This window comes from Salmo salar, chromosome ssa17, assembly GCF_905237065.1.
Source record: "Salmo salar chromosome ssa17, Ssal_v3.1, whole genome shotgun sequence".
NCBI lineage: Eukaryota > Metazoa > Chordata > Actinopteri > Salmoniformes > Salmonidae > Salmo > Salmo salar.
In genome coordinates, this window is record NC_059458.1 from 68,990,570 (window position 1) to 69,007,248 (window position 16,679).

General features: G+C 42.2%; 1 protein-coding gene across 1 annotated transcript in view; it reads right to left on the reverse strand.

Moving 5' to 3' along the window:
- Positions 1 to 2,387: 2,387 nt before the first annotated feature.
- The window catches only part of tspan11 (tetraspanin 11), a 35,337-nt gene continuing 21,045 nt past the window's right edge, over positions 2,388 to 16,679 (reverse strand). Inside the window, exons 7-8 of the mRNA XM_045700041.1 lie at positions 12,643 to 12,729; positions 2,388 to 4,245 (exon numbers count right to left, since the gene is read on the reverse strand). Coding sequence (XP_045555997.1) covers positions 4,186 to 4,245; positions 12,643 to 12,729 — 147 coding nt within the window. The 3' untranslated portion in view covers positions 2,388 to 4,185. The remainder of the gene's footprint in view (positions 4,246 to 12,642; positions 12,730 to 16,679) is intronic.

Here is a 16,679-nt window from a genome sequence, read left to right on the forward strand (position 1 = left end):
CCAATTCACCCCCATGTGTCGGCCCCAGCAATGTGTGTGTGTAAATCACGCTGTGTCTGTGTATATGTGTGTACAGTATGTGTGTGCCCACATGAAAATATACTATAGTATACTACGGCTAAATACTATAGTATTTACAGTAGTGTTTTTGCGCACTTTACTGTAGGATTCACTTCAGTGTTTCTGCAGACTTTACTATAGTATTTACTGTAGTGTTTTTGTGGACATTCCTGCAGTATTTACTGTAGTGTTTTTGAGGTCTGAAGTATACTGTAGTATTTACTATAGTATACTACAGTATGCTACACAATTATATAGTAAATAATGTATTATTCTATAGTAAACTGTAATATTCTGTATTATTCTATAGTAAATACTGTATAGTAAACGGAATGTTTTTTTCATGTGGGTGTGTCTGTTTGTTTGTAAGCTCTATCAGTGTGTGTGTGTGTGTGTGTGTGTGTGTGTGTGTGTGTGTGTGTGTGTGTGTGTGTGTGTGTGTGTGTGTGTGTGTTTATGTGTGTACAGTAGGTGTGTATGCATGCATGTACACCCTCTCTCCAGGGTGTGTGTGACATGCTGAGGAAATAGGAGCCATCCTCTGCTTGCTGATGGAGATGGAAGTACTGACAGACTGACAGACTCCCCCGGCCCCATGTCTTGGACTGTGTCCCAACACTCTAAACGGGCTTCCTCTCCTCGTCTCCTTCCCTAACCGGCTGATGTCTTGGACTGTCTCCCAACAATCTAAACTGGCGCCCCCTCCTCATCTCCTTCCCTTACTGAGATATTTGGATCACTGCGTCACAATGCACTCACTTAACATGTCATGTCAGATCAGTGGTTGTGAAAGAAACCAAATGAGGCGAGGGAGCTATTAAAGAATATTGGGACACATCCCCAGTCATATGGTAATACCATTAACCTACAGATGAATCCTGCTATGGCCACAGCACTCTTGTATGCGTACATAATGTGTATTGAGTTGAGGGAATTTAGTTGGCATAAGTGCAAATGCAGTCAGCAAGCATAGTGAAGCATCAATACTGTAAGATTGATGGAGAATAGTAGCCTTGTATTACCAGACTGATTACCTCTGCACTATGGTTGGACGAGGTTAGGAGAATAGGTGAATATAACAAAGAAACAATGTTTTATTTCCCAATGATCATGGCTTTTAAGTATGTACTTTTTGTCCTGTGAAAAATAACCTATCCACAGGTTAACGGAAGTGGTAATAAACATGAACATGTTCTAACTAACTGATAAATCAATACAGGAACTGAGGAAGACAAAACATCCTGGGATGATTACCTTCAAACGCTTGTTAAGGGCACAACTTTGTCTCCACCTAGTGACAACATATCACCATAACATACACTATATCCACCACAACGAGAGGATTCAACCCAAACACAATCTTCCACAACATTAATAAATAATCATATAAATAGTAATATATTCACTAATATAGTATTATATTTATTGAGTAAAGTTTAGAAACCATTTATGTAATCATATTGTATAGAACAAGTCATACAGTGCATCCCAATCCCATTGTCACATCAGCTTTTACAAACATTTACATTTGAGTCATTTAGCAGACGCTCTTATCCAGAGACTTACAGGAGCAATTGGGGTTAAGTGCCTTTCTCAAGGGCACATTGACAGATTTGTTTACCTTGTAACACACTTAACCGATAGACTTATGTCGCTGAAGATGAATGTGTCCATCCATATTGTCATGTCCTGACCAGCAGATGGAGCTGTTGTAGTAGTTTGGGGGTCAGGACGTGGCAGTCTTGTGTGTGTGTGTTTGAATGTTCTGTGTGTCTTGTGACTCCTGATCAGGAACAGCTGGGAATCGTTGTTCCTGATTGGGAGTCATATATGTAGGAGTTGTTTGTCACTGGGGGTTGTGGGTGGTTGTTTTTACACTGCGTTTGTTAGCCTGTAAAACTGTTACTGTTGTCACCTTCATTGTTTTTCCAAGTGGATGCTTTACTCTTTTTTGGTAATAAATAACCATGAGTATTCACATACCTGCTGCGCCTTGGTCCATTTATGAAGACAACCGTTACACATATGCACTTCTTTCAAACATGTTCTGTGCACGTATAACCTTCTTCATATCTCAGAGTATAAATATCAACATTTTATGATGTCTTAAAGTAGCAATAGTCATATACTGTAACAAAACATTCAAGACATTGATGCAAAGAGAACAGCTGACAATAATAATACCAAACCATTGAATGATGTAGGAAACACAAATAAAGTTTATCCAGTTAAAGACTACCATCAACATAAATTCAAACGCTATTATGACATTTTTGTTAAACAGACAAAGGCATACTTTGATGTCTACAGTATAGAAAGAGCCCAGATCACATCGTATATGTTTTATTATATATTTTATATTATGCATACTACAATGTTATATCATATTTTGACCCATTTAGATTAGAAAAATACATGAACAACAAGAACAGCTTTCTGTTGGTCACTTGGAGGAATAGATAAAATACCATCTGTATGTCTTCATCTCTTGGAATAACAGCAAAACATCCATACAACTTTGAAAAGGATTGTTGTCATTGTATCAACTGGAATTTGTCAGCTGAATTACCAGTACTCCTAAAAAACAATGACCAGTGTCCTATCTTGGTAATGGACAACCAATACTATTTGAATGTGTCCTTGACAATAGTCAAGCCAATGAACGCTCTCTTTGAAAGTGTCCTCTCGTGGAAATGTGTCAGACATTTTCTAAGTCGTAGTAAACAATAAAATGTAAATATATCTCCTGCCTTCAGAGGAATGTAGTTAGTCTTTAAAAGCAGTAGTCGATGCAAGGATGCCTGGCTGCTCCACAACCAATCAGACAGAAATAGGGTTGCAAAATTTCGGGAACGTTCAATAAATTCCCTGGTTTTCCTGAAATCTCGGTTGGAGGGATCCTGGAATCAGGAGGGAATAAGCAGGAAATCCGGAATCCCCCAAACAGGATTTCTGGAAAACCAGGGAATTTATTGAAAGTTCTCCCAGAATTTTGCAAACTTACACAGAATACTACAGGAGCGCTGCACAGGAGTATATACCAATATCTACCACTGGATGGGGATCCTAACCCACACCAGAGGAGAGGACAGACTCATGACAGTTCAAACCTCTCCTGTTCAACTAGAAGTTACCCATAACCCCTGAATCCTAATCTTAACCAGTAGGGTGACAGAGAAATATCTGACCCTGTATCAGTGGTAAATGACAACATGTTTCTCCAGCATAATAAAAGTGGTCGTAAAACAAGTCAATGGGTCCTGGGATTGAAAGATGAGTGGTAGGTTTATATGGTACTGCAAGAAAGGCGACTTCGCCGATATCAACACCTTTAGCAAAGCATACAACACAGAACCAGATTTGTTAGTCAAACTACGGAGGCAACACATACAGAAATGTTAGGTGCAACGTTACTCTTAGCAGCGTTTAGTGCTATTTTCATTCATATCAAGTTTAGTTATCATCTATATACACATCAACGGGTTTTCCCAATATCTGCTTGATTATTCTGTGGATATCAATCAACTCATGACTGTTTTTCTTTGTGACGTAGATCAAACATCGATGACCATGGGATTCCCTTTGTGGTGAACCATTAAATTGGTGTAACACTGCTATCAAAGAATGTGTGATAAAAGGATGACAGAGGCACATTGTGGGCCACATCCGTGACACACTGGATATAGCACTAATTGAATAACCCTTCGTAAGCAGCAACACCATGAGAGTGTGTACAGTACACTTGATTCTCAGTCACAACCACTTCGGTTTGCCTTCCAGTTGTGTGGAACTGTGAAATCTGCAGTAAGGATTTGACTGTATTGAGAACATAGAGTAAGAACTACCTTACATAAACAGCAGTAGGCTTACTACAGAAAAGAACAATATCAAAATACCAAATCATCTCTTCTTCATTGACCTGGTCTTTGAGAGAGGCGGGGGGGGGGGCTGTGCATGCATCCAAGCCAAGGCAGGGGTGCAGAAGGATCCAGGAGGGTCCAGGCAGGGTTGGATCGTAAGGTTCAGCGGTCAGGAGGGGTTAGAGGTCAAGGTTGAGTGTTCAGCAGGCATCGTTGCTCCCTGGGCCATGAGGCAGGATGGTGTTGGGGGGCTTGATGGTAGGATTCAATAAGGATCCAACTTAATCCTTCTGTGTAGGCAGCATGTGAACACCATCCCACAGATCTGAAACACACAATTGTGAAGGTCAATCAAGGGTAAAGGTCAGTCGTCATGGTAGCATAGTGGGATAGCATGAGGAGAGTAGGTGAGGGGTGAGAGGGTGAGGAAGTGTGTGGTTACTATGGGAACAGGAGTGCCGAGCAGCCATTATTGCAGCAGTAGTGTAATTGGGCCTGTGGTGGCCAGTGGTGAATGTTAGAGCTCCCACTATGACTGTTGTTGGAGAGAGATAATCTGTGAACAAACATTCATTTAGAAACTTCCATTTTTCAAAGGACATTTCTGTCTGAAGCCCTGCCAACATTCTCAAAACCCTAACTTAGTGTTATAAACCATAAATAATTACTCTACAAAATATCACATGATTAAACTGAGGGAAAATATTGGATACAATTAAATGGACGTTTTACAAAGTGAAGAATATGTTTTATGATGTTTTTGTCATTTTCTGTGAGGCCTTTAAAATAATAAGAAATAAATGATTAATGTAGCGTAAGTAAATACTTAGAAAGGAGTCTATGGACACAAGGAGTGTGGCCTTTTGGAGGTTTGTGATGCAAAACATTTTGCCTAGTGCACTCCAAATTCTCAACACCGAGCACAAATATATTGTAATAGGAAGTGTTGAGAGCGGCTTAACTTGAGAAAGCCCTAAACATTGCTTTTGTTGACTACTTACTAGGTTATACATCACACTTGATATTTCTTCTCCTTAAGTATTCTATAAAGTACATTCAAAACTCCACTTGTGAGTTGGACTGCTTTAAAATCCTATGAATACTTTGTGTGTAGGAAAAAGAAAGAAGTGAAGCGATGCTGGGATACAACAGTAGAACTGTGTAGGTACTTTGGTTGATCTGCGGCAGGACGGTCTGAGAGAGCTTTAGTTGGCGCTGGTTTGGATGAAGGAGCCGACATCAATAAGATGAGATGAGATTAAGGTAGAGAAGAAATGGGAGGCTACAACAGGCCTTGACGCACACAACATAGCAGCACACACACACACTTGTGCTTTCACTCTGCCAAAAGCCTTAAACCGTCCTTATTTTTAACAAGATCATCCCATGTCATCACTATTAAGGGATAGGGGATATGAAAGGTCTCATTGATCTGTGAGACAAAAGCAGAGTTACAGTAATACACAGGGAAAAGGCTGAGAGGTTAGGACTTAGATGAGGCACATTCGCTGGACGGGTATGTGGTGTGTGTGTGTGTGTGTGTGTGTGTGTGTGTGTGTGTGTGTGTGTGTGTGTGTGTGTGTGTGTGTGTGTGTGTGTGTGTGTGTGTGTGAGAGAGAGAGACGGATGACAAACGACAAACAGAGGAGGGCTGAGATTCAATCAACGGCCCCCCTGCAAGTCTTCTCCTCTCTGAGGGTATTATCGACCGGGTCCCAACATGGGGAGTAGATTCGTCAAAGAAGGCCTTGGCGGCTCGGCACTCAGGGCGGTTTTACGATGCCTCTAACCCTGCCAGCACCACTGAGGATTCAGATGACAGAGTGAGGAGGTAGAGAATGACACTCACAACTCACAGAGAGATGGAGGGAGCCGGAGGAGGAAGAGATGGAGGAGGAAGGAACAGCCAGAGGGAGGAGGGGGGAGGAGGGAGGGAGGAAGGAGGAGGGGGAAGAGATGGAGGAGGGAGGAGGAGACAGAAGGGAGGAGAAGGAGACAGAGGATGGAGGACAGAATGTGCTAAACTTCCTTTCTGCTCGTTAGTTTAGCATTTGGAATGACAAGGAATATAAATAAAGTAGTTTCAATGTGGCAGGTGAAGACACTGACAAGAAATAAGTTAGCAAATGTGCTGCAATCATAAAAAGCTATGAAGAAAGAAATCATGAAGAATACATTTAGCAGTGTCCTCTTTCCTTATGATTACACAATTTCAGATGATAAGACATGTATTGTACGGGTTTCTTTCAAATCTGGTCAAGCACACCTGTCATTCGTGTTTATCTGTGGGCATTAATCTCATAGTCTAGTCTGTGGGAGCACTTCAGTGAACTGTTTGTTTTGCTCATGACCTCCTTAAATTGTGGATAATGTTGCCAAGCCCTTTCAGCCATGCAAAGGTCAAATGTCAACATGCATGTGGAGGTCAGCCTGGTGTCCCTATTGGGGTGGGTGTTGCTCGGGGGTACCGAGAATAAAGCATAGGCCAGGCAATATAGCATGCATGTTCTCTGATCAACTGTCTCTTTGTCTTCTTCACACACACACACACACACACACACACACACACACACACACACACACACACACACACACACACACACACACACACACACACACACACACACACACACACACACACACACACACACACACACACACACACACACACACACACACACACACACACACACACGCACACACACACACACATGCACGAGTGCACACACACACAAACAACACATTTCTACACAAAAACACAAAAGATACAATCGCAAAAATAAAAATGAACACAGACACACACAGAACACATTTCCCACAATGCCCTCCAACCTTGTCCCGTCCCCACTGAGTGTGACCAGACAGAGGCTTAGCCAATCACACGGCAGAGAAGTCCTCCTCTTCTTCTTTATACAGCAGATAGATAAAGCAGGCCGTCAACATGGCCCCGGCCAGCTATAGAGGTCACACACATACACACAGACATACGCACACACACACACAAAGAAATACACGCACGTACAGACATACATAGACACACACGTAAACACACACATGCATACACACAGACATACATAGAGACACACACACACATACACACAGAGTGGTTAGTGACCTATATTAGACAAAGTATAGGGGGATACTGAAATAGGATAGAGATTAGCGTAATTACAACCAAACTAAGAACAGTTATTAAAGAGAGAGAGGAACAGTTGACACAGAGACTATTACTATTTCAGTTATTAAAGAGAGAGAGGAACAGTTGACACAGAGACTATTACTATTTCAGTTATTAAAGACAGAGAGGAACAGTTGACACAGAGACTATTACTATTTCAGTTATTAAAGACAAGAGAGGAACAGTTGACACAGAGACTATTACTATTTCAGTTATTAAAGACAGAGAGGAACAGTTGACAAAGAGACTATTACTATTTCAGTTATTAAAGAGAGAGAGGAACAGTTGACACAGAGACTATTACTATTTCAGTTATTAAAGAGAGAGAGGAACAGTTGACACAGAGACTATTACTATTTCAGTTATTAAAGAGAGAGAGGAACAGTTGACACAGAGACTATTACTATTTCAGTTATTAAAGACAGAGAGGAACAGTTGACAAAGAGACTATTACTATTTCAGTTATTAAAGAGAGAGAGGAACAGTTGACAAAGAGACTATTACTATTTCAGTTATTAAAGACAGAGAGGAACAGTTGACAAAGAGACTATTACTATTTCAGTTATTAAAGACAGAGAGGAACAGTTGACAAAGAGACTATTACTATTTCAGTTATTAAAGACAGAGAGGAACAGTTGACACAGAGACTATTACTATTTCAGTTATTAAAGACAGAGAGGAACAGTTGACAAAGAGACTATTACTATTTCAGTTATTAAAGAGAGAGAGGAACAGTTGACACAGAGACTATTACTATTTCAGTTATTAAAGACAAGAGAGGAACAGTTGACACAGAGACAATACACACATAGACATCACTGACAGACTGACATTACTGACATACAACTAACATACAATCAGACAGAGACCTTCAAGCCCAATAGAGAAGAGCCCATTTAGATCAAAAGCTGGTCTAAATTAGTTTGGGACAAGATGGGTGATTTGTCAATGGACCGCTAACCCATAGTAAGGACATAGCTACAGTAGTTATCTTACTTCATGTGCTTCATATATGTGTGTGGAAAAATGTCAGCATATTATTTGGGAATATTTTGTCTAATAGGGGGAGGGTCTTTGGGCTAATAAAACGTTTGTTTTTCTTAGGAACCCCGAATTCCCATGTCGACAGTCTCCACAGTGACAGGATCACATGACTCCTCTGCGGAATTCCAAGAGAAAAGCTATGGGAACACTGAGAAGAGTGGGAACCCTGGTTGGTTGGAAGGAGTAGCCAAGATGGAGCCAGTACTGTATGTTCAGGTTTGGTCTAAGCTAGGGTTGGGCCGATATATGATTCAATCTAATATCATAATATTTGACAATGACGATATATCATGAAGTGCAAGACTATACTTTATCTGAAATTGACAAATCAAAACTGTGCAGTTTTATCAGTTAGGCTGTATCAAAATGTTAAATAAAATCTAAATTAATTAACAAAGCCTTGTTTTCTCGCCATACGAAGATAATTTATGGAGAATACGACAATAAAATTGTAAATAAGAAAAGAAATGGCACAGTCTGGTATTATTAACAGAGTGAAGTGGTGCCACAGCTAGATTGGAGATGTCCTGCTCCTGACTGCAAAACATCTAGCCTGGTACCAGATGTGTTGATGCCGTATTGTGTGCTGTATATAACTGACTGATGTAGCATGACGAGAGTTGGCTAGAGAGCACAAACTAAATCTGAGATTTGGCTACTAAACATCACCGGACTGCAATAAGAAACCTCTCAACCCGAGCATCACATCCCAAGCTTGACGAAAACACCAATCTATGAACAACATTGGTTGAACAGTAAACCTTTTTCAGGAGATCGATCCATGCTGGGGGATGGAGATTCCAGTCCAGTCCCTGTGGAGTTTATTTGCAGAGAGCAGATCGATGGTGGAGAGCAGCTGCCCCATCCAAGAGTTATAACAAAGCATGCTGGGAGAGAAAGGTATACAGTTTCCTGTCCATGGCCCCATCTCAATGTATCTTTCCTTGATTCTTTACATCCTATCTCCTCACTTCCTCTTCAAAACACACTGGTCTGAGGGGAGGGACCTTTTTCTTCCGATACTGCTGAGAAGGGTTAGGGTTATATCGATCAGAAACGTACCGATACTGCTGAGAAGGGTTAGGGTTATATCGATCAGAAACGTTACTATACTGCTGAGAAGGGTTAGGGTTATATCGATCAGAAACGTACCGATACTGCTGAGAAGGGTTAGGGTTATATCGATCAGAAACGTTACTATACTGCTGAGAAGGGTTAGGGTTATATCGATCAGAAACGTTACTATACTGCTGAGAAGGGTTAGGGTTATATCGATCAGAAACGTTACTATACTGCTGAGAAGGGTTAGGGTTACATCGATCAGAAACGTTACGATACTGCTGAGAAGGGTTAGGGTTATATCGATCAGAAACGTTACTATACTGCTGAGAAGGGTTAAGGTTATATCGATCAGAAACGTTACGATACTGCTGAGAAGGGTTAGGGTTATATCGATCAGAAACGTACCGATACTGCTGAGAAGGGTTAGGGTTATATCGATCAGAAACGTTACGATACTGCTGAGAAGGGTTAGGGTTATATCGATCAGAAACGTTACTATACTGCTGAGAAGGGTTAGGGTTATATCGATCAGAAACGTTACTATACTGCTGAGAAGGGTTAGGGTTATATCGATCAGAAACATTACTATACTGCTGAGAAGGGTTAGGGTTATATCGATCAGAAACGTTACGATACTGCTGAGAAGGTTTAGGGTTATATCGATCAGAAACGTACCGATACTGCTGAGAAGGGTTAGGGTTATATCGATCAGAAACGTACCGATACTGCTGAGAAGGGTTAGGGTTATATCGATCAGAAACGTTACGATACTGCTGAGAAGGGTTAGGGTTATATCGATCAGAAACGTACCGATACTGCTGAGAAGGGTTAGGGTTATATCGATCAGAAACGTTACTATACTGCTGAGAAGGGTTAGGGTTATATCGATCAGAAACGTTACGATACTGCTGAGAAGGGTTAGGGTTATATCGATCAGAAACGTTACGATACTGCTGAGAAGGGTTAGGGTTATATCGATCAGAAACGTTACGATACTGCTGAGAAGGGTTAGGGTTATATCGATCAGAAACGTTACTATACTGCTGAGAAGGGTTAGGGTTATATCGATCAGAAACGTACCGATACTGCTGAGAAGGGTTAGGGTTATATCGATCAGAAACGTACCGATACTGCTGAGAAGGGTTAGGGTTATATCGATCAGAAACGTACTGATACTGCTGAGAAGGGTTAGGGTTATATCGATCAGAAACGTTACGATATTGCTGAGAAGGGTTAGGGTTATATCGATCAGAAACGTTACGATACTGCTGAGAAGGGTTAGGGTTATATCGATCAGAAACGTTACTATACTGCTGAGAAGGGTTAGGGTTATATCGATCAGAAACGTTACGATACTGCTGAGAAGGGTTAGGGTTATATCGATCAGAAACGTTAAGATACTGCTGAGAAGGGTTAGGGTTATATCGATCAGAAACGTTACGATACTGCTGAGAAGGGTTAGGGTTATATCGATCAGAAACGTTATGATACTGCTGAGAAGGGTTAGGGTTATTTCGATCAGAAACGTTACTATACTGCTGAGAAGGGTTAGGGTTATATCGATCAGAAACATTACTATACTGCTGAGAAGGGTTAGGGTTATATCCATCAGAAACGTTACTATACTGCTGAGAAGGGTTAGGGTTATATCGATCAGAAACGTACCGATACTGCTGAGAAGGTTTAGGGTTATATCGATCAGAAACATTACTATACTGCTGAGAAGGGTTAGGGTTATATCGATCAGAAACGTTATGATACTGCTGAGAAGGGTTAGGGTTATATCGATCAGAAACGTTACGATACTGCTGAGAAGGGTTAGGGTTATATCGATCAGAAACGTTATGAAACTGCTGAGAAGGGTTAGGGTTATATCGATCAGAAACGTTACGATACTGCTGAGAAGGGTTAGGGTTATATCGATCAGAAACGTTACTATACTGCTGAGAAGGGTTAGGGTTATATCGATCAGAAACGTTACTATACTGCTGAGAAGGGTTAGGGTTATATCGATCAGAAACGTTACTATACTGCTGAGAAGGGTTAGGGTTATATCGATCAGAAACGTTACGATACTGCTGAGAAGGGTTAGGGTTATATCGATCAGAAACGTTACTATACTGCTGAGAAGGGTTAGGGTTATATCGATCAGAAACGTTACTATACTGCTGAGAAGGGTTAGGGTTATATCGATCAGAAACGTTACGATACTGCTGAGAAGGGTTAGGGTTATATCCATCAGAAACGTTACGATACTGCTGAGAAGGGTTAGGGTTATATCGATCAGAAACGTTACTATACTGCTGAGAAGGGTTAGGGTTATATCGATCAGAAACGTTACTATACTGCTGAGAAGGGTTAGGGTTATATCGATCAGAAACGTTACGATACTGTAAACGACATGAGTTTCAAATATGGAAATGTGAAGTGCACATTTGGACTCACAGGTGTGCAGTTTGCTTGTATGACATCAAAGCGGTATTTATTATAATCCTCAACGTCTCATCTTTCAGAACACATCGACTCCTCTCGATTCACAGCATTTCCCTCACTCAGACAATAACAAATGTGCAAACGTAGCCCAATTAGCGGGAGGGACGGGGGCATCTTCTTGTCGCGAGCAGTTCTCAAGTTAACGGCTGTCAGTCAAAACCCATACAGAGCTGTGAAGCAGAGACCCTGAGCTCTGAAGTCAGGTATAGCATGTTACTGAACAGCCACTTCGGTCCAATTCAGGCGCTTATCAATGACAAAATCTGCCATTTTGAAGCCGTATACGGGATGACGGGCTGTGAGTGGACTGGGCTACGAGCTTGGTCCATCTGAGGCCGCAGCAAATCAAATCCCAGAATGTAAATGGGATCAGATTACAGCTGAGAGGATATAGGGGGGTAATAGAGTGCATTGAAAGGTTGTCTGACCGGTAATAGGAGTTACTGGATGCATCTTTGAGGTAATAGGAAGATTATAGCCACATTGATGTTTATTTGTAAAAAAAAATTGAAAGCCTTTTATCATGTGGATATATTTTGAGACTGATATAAAAAATATAGATATTTTCTTAAGCAATCGTCTCACCTCTTAACCCGTTACTCTACTAAGAGGAACAAGCAAAGTTTACCTTGCCTTCTCTCTCCCTTTCTGTTCACAATCTCTATTGCGCTTGTCCCCACATCTATCCATCTAGATACTAGCTAGCATTGAAGACATTTCAACAGTAAGGCTACCAATATCCATAGTAGCAGATTATATCCACTATTATCACTATATTATATTGATATCCATGACATCGGTGATACCCCAAATCCCCCAAAAACAAAATGATAGTCTGATAGTGATAGCTTGTGTCTGTGGTGAGGTGCTACCACAGTACTGAAATATAATAAGGCCTCATCATTTCCTGTTAATAAAGCCGCTGGTCAGTGTTGGGGGACCGACCTGTAGACAGGCCACTCCTATCCCCACAGCTCCAATGATCAGCAGGTGGTCAGCCAGGAACTGCTCCAGCTTGGTGATGCAGCCACCCTGTGGGGCAAAGGTTACAGGTCAGGGGTCAAATCACTTCACACACACAAGCATGTATGATGCACACGCACACAGGCATGAACAAACACACACATACATGCACAGACACACACACACAGACACACCTGATTGATGTAGTCAGTGTCTATCATATGTGGATCAATCCAATGCTTCTAAATCGTTGAGGGGGTGTGAACAAGGAGTATTGGAATTGATCCTTGAGGGGGTGTGAACAAGGAGAATTGAATTGTGCTATGCTCTTCATTTACCAGAGTATATTTATCAACCCTACCCTCTCCAGCTCTTTCTATGTCTGTCTCCAAATCGCTGCGGCAATTGTGTGTGTGTGTGTGTGTGTGGTGCAGAGTTACACTGCAGAGAACAAACTACAGTAAGATATAGGGCTTGGGCAGTGTAAGACTATTTTAAGATAATACACAATGCAGAGGACTAAAGGTCAAGAGGGAATTAACGATGAATGGAAATAGTGTTTTTTCTGTAATAGGGAATTAATGATCAATGTGTCAGAGACATGGGAGGAATTTGTCAATACATTGAGCCTGAAATAGGAGACTTGTTATTTGGCCATTGGCCCAGTTTATTTGCAGGGAATTCTAATTGGTCAACCCCAGGCTAGGGTTGGGTTATAAATTACATCCTGTCTCTTTGTTCTGTGGAGAGAATCACCGAGGACAGGGAATAATGAACATCTACCTCTCAGCATAACATCTATGATTTTTCCTCTTTGAATAAACCTATTTTTCTCCCCCTGATTTACTTTGGCGTCTGTGCTATTGAAGAGTAACATCAACTTCTAACAGGCAGCCTGAGAGAAGTAGAGAGAACAGTGGGATGAATTAGGTCTCTCTCAGGAGGCTCCTTCTCTGACCACACACACACACACACACACACACACACACACACACACACACACACACACACACACACACACACACACACACACACACGCCACTCAGATGTGGGTCGAGGGGGCATTGAGGAGCCATGGCTGGATGGAGTGAACGTAAACATCCATGGGCAGTCACCTCCGTACATCCAGTGTCATACTGTTTTACCAAAGAGCTTTGACTGAGTAGGTTGTTTCAAGCCACGTTGTGAGTCACAGTTCTGAGGACATTTTTTTTTAAACATCTCAGCTTCCTATGGAAGTGAAAACCCATTGACGAGCACATTTTCAACCCAAGTGTTTTCCGAGTGTGTGGGGAGCTGTCAACCACAGCGGACTCCCTAAATGCACAGTAAATATTTCAGTTCCACCCATATAAACTTTGTTTAATTATAAAGAGATTTTATCAATGTTTCACTACTCTGAACTGGAGTGACACTGACAACTGGAGTGATGATAGCGGGAACCAAGGAGCGAGACGTGTGTGTGTGTGTGTGTGCGAAAGAGAGAAACAAGGACAGACTTCTCCTGCTTGTCACAGATAAAAGCGAAAGTAGCATCTCAAATATTTTATTAAATATTCTCAGAGCGCTTACGCTATCAGCCCTTACTGATAAGAAAGCCTGTCAAGTAGAGAAAAGTTGTTGGCAAAAGTGACTTTCCAAACCAGAGTATTTGACTGTTTCAGTTTCATAGACAGAATATGAAAGGAGACAGTCGAGCTCTGAGGGACATATCATCTGTCTGTCCCCATTTCAGACATTACAAATCAGTCGATGCCCAATACAACCTTCTGGTCCTGAAATATTGATCAATTGTTCCATGACGAGATCCATTGATATTTTTTGAAAGATTTATTTGAAGAAATATTTTCGGATCCAACTTGAATTGTATTGATCCATTAAATATGAACAAATGGTTAGATCTGAAATCATGACGGACAGTTCCATTCCACTGACAGTGCTGGGCTCTGCTGTCATCGCTATGAAATAGAAAGACAACATAACACATTTCTACTGTGGAAATGTCCAGTTATGACCACTTAAAGTCTGCTGTAACCCATTTGGCACATATTTGCTGTTGAATGATGATTTTCCAATGGTCCCACCCACCTCAGTCTTGTAGATGTTGGAGGGGTGGTCTCTGCGGCCACAGAGGGTGGTGATGGTCTTACAGCAGCTGTCCGGGGACCACCCTGCCCTCCGACACCGCCGAGGTCATGTACACACTATGCAGCCAATCAAACGAGTTGTTGCTGCCACAGCACTTGAACTGACCAACAGAAGAGTGGGATTGTGTTTATCATTAGCTACACTTAGTTAATGTCTGAAAACCATCACATCTAATTCAAATCAAATCAACAAAATAATGAAGAGGCAGAAAAAACACATCACAAAAAACCTTTGTAAACCAAGTAGTCATAACTACGTATTACAGACTGCATTGACATTTTGCATCATACTGTACCCATATAGTGGACGTGACCTCGCATATGATTAACATTGAACCTCACATGCTTCAAGGTGAACAGGGATGATTGTGTGTGTGTGTGTGTGTGTGTGTGTGTGTGTGTGTGTGTGTGTGTGTGTGTGTGTGTGTGTGTGTGTGTGTGTGTGTGTGTGTGTGTGTGTGTGTGTGTGTGTGTGTGTGTGTGTTGTTGTCCTACAGCAGCTTTATCAGTTGAGTGTAACAACTATGTACCATAACTAATGTCAACCAGCTTTACCACTGGCGCTCCTGTCCCTACAAGAAAAACTAAGCAAAGGCTAATGGGAGATTGAGTCCTTACGTCCTGCTGTAGTCTGTCCACGGCCAGGGTGATGGCCTCTTTCCCTGGCTGGGCGTAGTTCTCTGTCATGGTCTCATTCAGGTGCTGCTTCAGCTCCTCACTGAGCTAGGGGAGGGAGGGAGGGAAACAGAGGGAGGGGAGAGGGAGAGGGACGGAGGGACAGCGAGGAAGGGGGTATACAAGGAGAGAGAGAGAGAGAGAGAACACCTCAGTTAGAGTGAAAGAGGAGAGTGAAGTGGGGTTAGCTTGCTTGTGTAAGACTTTATGTTTAGATTTATCTGAAACTCAACTCAACTCCAGTGAATAAGATCTCCCCTCACCAGGATTTTGAGTCTACCATTTATTTCTGATTATACTGAAAGACAGACAGATGTGTGAGATTAGGATGATCTTAGGGTTCAGGGTTGAGCTCTGTCTGGAGATCAGGGTTCAGGGTTGAGCTCTGTCTGGAGATCAGGGCTCAGGGTTGAGCTCTGTCTGGAGATCAGGGTTCAGGGTTGAGCTCTGTCTGGAGATCAGGGCTCAGGGTTGAGATCTGTCTGGAGATCAGGGCTCAGGGTTGAGCTCTGTCTGGAGATCAGGGCTCAGAGTTGAGCTCTGTCTGGAGATCAGGGCTCAGGGTTGAGCTCTGTCTGGAGATCAGGGCTCAGGGTTGAGCTCTGTCTGGAGATCAGGGCTCAGACTTGAGCTCTGTCTGGAGATCAGGGCTCAGGGTTGAGCTCTGTCTGGAGATCAGGGCTCAGGGTTGAGCTCTGTCTGGAGATCAGGGCTCAGGGTTGAGCTCTGTCTGCAGATCAGGGCTCAGGGTTGAGCTCTGTCTGCAGATCAGGGCTCAGGGTTGAGCTCTGTCTGGAGATCAGGGCTCAGGGTTGAGCTCTGTCTGGAGATCAGGGCTCAGGGTTGAGGCTCCAGATACATGGTCTTTACACAGGTATCATACACACACCAGGTAAGCATGCACATGCACACACATGGCTACTCAAATGCAATGGAGATGCAGTCCCAGAACTGCACTCCAGACTCAATGAATAGATCAGTATTTAAAAAGAAAACAAATACGTGGGGGGGGGAAGAGGGAGGAAGGGAGGGATGGGTACACAAGAGGATAAAAGATGAAAGTGGAGAAGTAGTCACTCACCCTCTGGTAATACACGTAGGCCAGGACTCCTGCCACCAGCTCTATGAGAAAGATCAATAACAGACAGCAGAAATACTGGAGAGACAGAGAGAGAGACAGAGACAGAGAGAGAGAGA